Consider the following 4,617-nt stretch of genomic DNA (forward strand, 5'->3'; position numbering starts at 1 on the left):
AGGCGCCCGCCATCTCGCCCGGCTAATTTTTTGTATTTTTTAAGTGGAGACGGGGTTTCACTGTGTTAGCCAGGATGGTCTGGATCTCCTGACCTCGTGATCTGCCCGCCTCGGCCTCCCAAAGTGCTGGGATTACAGGCTTGAGCCACCGCGCCCGGCCCGATACATAGTTTTTAAAGTCTGCAGCTTACTTTTGGTTCAGATTTACTTTGAAAAATATCTTGAGGTCAAACTAATATTAGCTTAATGTTGTATAGGCAGAGGTGAAAAATGCACCCAGAACAATTAGTGAGGACAGGGTTGCCTCTGGAGGTGATGACCTCATAGCACTCCAGTGACCCCAGTCTTCCCCAGTTTGGGCTCCAGTGCACACTTCGCTTTGTGCTGTGTCTTACAAGAAGGGGCAATCTCTGAGTGATTGTGAAATTCTAAATCTTTTGAAATGGACTTCATATCAGTTTGATTTTTGTAGCATTTGTTTTCTTATTCTCTTCTTTTATTTTAGTGTTCTGAACTTCATGCTTTGCTGTATTTTATACTACATAGTTCATTATATAAACGTGTTTTAAATACTCTTCTGAGTAAATAGGAATCTTTAGTTGATACCCAACAAAATCAATTTCTTTTCACTCTTTTGTCTTTTTATAAACCTAATTTATGTTTTACAGTGGGGTTCCAGCGTGTTTCTGTGTTATAAGAAGTCTGTACCTGCTTCAAATGCAATAGCATATAAGGCTGGTAAGTGAGTTAAAAAAAATTGTCTCAATTGCTGTAGTTATTGGTGCATATTAACATTTGGCTAAAAGAGACTATGCTCCCTTATGTAGTTTGTAGAATTGATCTATTCATAAAATTGTCTATAATTTTAGCATATAAAGATACGTGTTTTCTTAAATACATTACATATACAAGATATATTAATACCCCCACCAAACATGCTGTTAATTTAATTTAAACATTTATCCAAAGCAAACATATGGGGAATAATCATTCAAGCTTTTGGTCTACGTTTATAGACTTAACAGTATAATGGAAAGTTGCTTACTCTCTGACCTTTTATATTTTGGCAATCAGAAAGGTGTCAAACTGCATCTTTACTTCTTATATTTCCTTCTCTTATCTCTTTGTGTCTGATTTGAAACCACATGTTACTTGCCATGAAAGGTGGACTTGCTTCCTTTCTCCTTTGTTGCAAAGAATCAGCTATATGGAGGAGAGGAGGGCCTGAGAAACTTTTCTGCCATGAAGTGTTTGAGAAATCTATCGCCACATTCTTACTGCACATTAAAGTGTCAAGGGCTGTAAAGATTTAAGTGTCACCTCTTCATTCCACTGGTATGGTGGGATAAAAACTGAAAATACAGGTATGCTCCAGTTGTAAATAGAAAAGATACTGGAATACTTCTTTGTGAAAAGAAGCAGTGCTAATTATTTTTTGATTATGCACAGTTCTTGAAATAAAGTTTTACTTCAGGGAAGTCAGGCAAATTCATATCCAAAAAATCGTGATTTTCATAAAAACATTCATACTAATGAACCAAACTATTTAATTTATAATATAAAAATAATGGCAATGACTAACATATAAAATTCAGTATCATTTTAAAATCTGATACTGTAGGCTGGGCATGGTGGCTCACACCTGTAATCCCCGCACTTTGGGACACTGAGGCGGGCAGATCGCTTGAGGCCAGGAGTTCGAGACCAGCCTGGCCAACATGGTGAAACTCTGTCTCCACTAAAAAAATTTACAAAAATTAGCCGATCATGGTGGCACGCACCTGTAGTCCCAGCTACTTGGGAGGCGAGGCACAAGAATTGCTGGAACCCAGGAAGCGGAGGTTGCAGTGAGCTGAGATTGTGCCACTGCACTTCAGCATGGGTGACAGAGCAAGATTGTGTCTCAAAAAAAAAAAAAAGTGATACTATTAATACTGCTGTAATATGTTGATTGTGTGTGATTTCCTATTTTTTTTGTTGTTGTTGGTGGAGAAAAGGTATCACTTAAAAAACTTATAGAAAGAAGCTGTACCAAAGTATTCCGTTATTTGATATGAGACACTTATTTTAGAATAGAGAGTTTTGGATACTGAATTTGGGCTCAAAATTCTACTGATTTTTGAAGTTTTTCACTTAGAGATGGTGTATATATTGATGACCTCAGAGACTAATGAACTGATGCCATGTAGCTAATTTATTCTGAGGGGGCTGTATTGTGGTTTTCAGAGTATCCCTTGCTCCTACTTTCTGGGTCTCACGTATTCTGTACTTAGTCACAGTGTTTCTGTCTCGTTTACTTTTCATGTTGCATGCCTTTTACATTGCTTCTCTCTCAAGATGAGTTTAGGGGCTGTGATTATTTCTATTGCCTCAGCATTATTTCATAACACTTGTCTCTTCCCTGAATTTTTCACAGAAGACTAACTGAAGTAGTTGGTAAATTTTTCTGTATGTTTCTTACCATTTTCCACAAGGTGTTGGCGTGTGTAGAAGAAAATACATTAAGATTGGTGATCAAGATTGGTTGAATGGAATCTCAACTAGTATATTAATACATTTTTATGTTACAATGAACTATAAATCCATGGGTAAAATATCAGGGGTAAACTTGTTTATTTTAGTTTCTGTTATAGCAAGAGAGAAATCAATTTTAAAATACCACACAAGTATTGGCTTGAAATTTGGCATTAAAATATTCCATTAATATCTATCATATGCAATTTATGGAAAAGTAAATATTAAAAAAATTTATTGTTGTCTCATTCTTCAAAAGGTTTAATTTTTAGATATCCAGAAGAGGACTATGAGTCATTTCCACTCTCAGAATCAGATGTGCCTCTCTTCTGCCTTCCTATGGGAGCTACTATTGAGTGCTGGGATCCTGAAACCAAATATCCACTTCCAGTTTTTTCAACTTTTGTCTTGACAGGTTCTTCAGCCAAAAAGGTATGTTTTGCCTCAGTGATTAAATGCATTTTGTCCATGTTTTATTTCATAAAAGGTTAATATAAGTTTTATTTGAATGTTAGGATTATTTGGACATAATCATTTTGGATTAAATGTACACTGTCATCCCCAAGATGAGAAATCAACATGAAAATTGCTATCAGGGATATTGATACCTCTGGAACTTCTACAGAAGCAAAGATAAAGTCTCTCTGGATAGACACCTTCAAAACCCAGGTGTCAAGATGAGATGATTATGACAGTTGGAGGACATGGGTACCGTAGAAAGAATCAACAGACACAATTAAAAAGCTGGGTTAGACCCTCACGACATTGAAATGACAGAATGATGATATATAGGATGTTATAAGTTAAAATATCATTGAGATGACTTACGAACTAATGGGGGTGCTCAAAATATCAAGGAAGGAACAGGATATTTTGAAAAATGAATAGATTGGGAAAAGAATCGAGTGTTTAGAAATGAAAAATATGGTCCTTAAAATTAAAAATTCAGTGAGTGGGTTAAACAGCAGAGATAAGGCCAGGTGCAGTGGCTCACGCCTGCAATTCCAGCACTTTGGGAGGCTGAGACAGGTGGATCACTGCAGACCAGGAGTTCAAGGCCAGCCTGGGCAACACAGCATAACTCCGTCTCTACTGAAAATACAAAAAATTAGCCAGGCTTGGTGGTACACACCTGTAATCCTGGCTACTCAGGAGGGTGAGGCATGAGAATTGCTTGAACCCAGGAGACGGAGGTTGCAATGAGCTGAGACTGCACTGTTGCACTCCAGCCTGGGCTATAGAGCGATACTCTTTGTTAAAAAAAAAAAGAAAATTAAAAAAAAAAGCAGAGATAGGACATACATGAACGGATAATTAGGGAAGTGGAAGATAGGTTACCTGAAATGTGGTACATACAAATGTAAAACATAAAAGGAGTTTAAAAATGTAGCAGATAGAACTAGAAGGTCTAACAGGTATTTAATGAGTTACAGAAGGAAAGACTAGAAAAGGATCCTAAGAGCTAATGGTTGAGAGTTTTCCAAAGTTGATGAAAAAATTGAGTCTCCAGATTAAAGATGTACTCTGAATCTTTTAGCAGAGAAAAATAAACAAACAAATAAGTAAATAGTAATCCATTACACCTCTTTTTTGGGGGGAGCGGGATAGAGTTTCACTGTTGTTGCCTAGGCTGGAGGGCAGTGGCGCGATCTCGGCTCACTGAAACCTCTGCCTGCCAGGTTTGAGTGATTCTCCTGCCTCAGTCTCCTAAGCAGTGGGATTACAGGCGTGTGCCACCATGCCCGGCTAATTTTGTATTTTTTTTTTTTTAGTAGAGACAGGGTTTCACCCTCTTGGTCAGGCTGGTCTTGAACTCCTGACCTAAAGTGATCCACCCACCTCGGCCTCCCAAAGTGCTGGGATTATACAGGTATGAGGCACCATGCCTGGCCTGTCCCACCTCTTTTTATATCATAGTGCTATCATGGAACAGCAGAGACAAAACAACTAGAGAGAAAAGACATTTATTGTCTTATGTAAAAGATATATTGTATATAACAGTAATAATGACATAAGCTGATTTATAAAGAAGGCAAAAATAAACAATATTCAGAATAAAAAGCTGATAGCAGTAGAAATTTAAAATTGAAAACTTTTTTTTTT

The 4,617-nt window shown here is 37.3% G+C and overlaps 1 protein-coding gene across 1 annotated transcript in view; it reads left to right on the forward strand.

Moving 5' to 3' along the window:
• DENND4C (DENN domain containing 4C) overlaps positions 1-4,617 on the forward strand; it is a 158,242-nt gene that overhangs the window by 68,990 nt on the left and 84,635 nt on the right. The window contains exons 4-5 of the mRNA XM_017890091.1: positions 669-738; positions 2,774-2,946. Of these exons, the coding sequence (XP_017745580.1) occupies positions 669-738; positions 2,774-2,946 (243 nt within the window). The remainder of the gene's footprint in view (positions 1-668; positions 739-2,773; positions 2,947-4,617) is intronic.

Source organism: Rhinopithecus bieti, unplaced genomic scaffold, assembly GCF_001698545.2.
Source record: "Rhinopithecus bieti isolate Rb0 unplaced genomic scaffold, ASM169854v2 scaffold_17667, whole genome shotgun sequence".
In the NCBI taxonomy this organism is placed as follows: domain Eukaryota; kingdom Metazoa; phylum Chordata; class Mammalia; order Primates; family Cercopithecidae; genus Rhinopithecus; species Rhinopithecus bieti.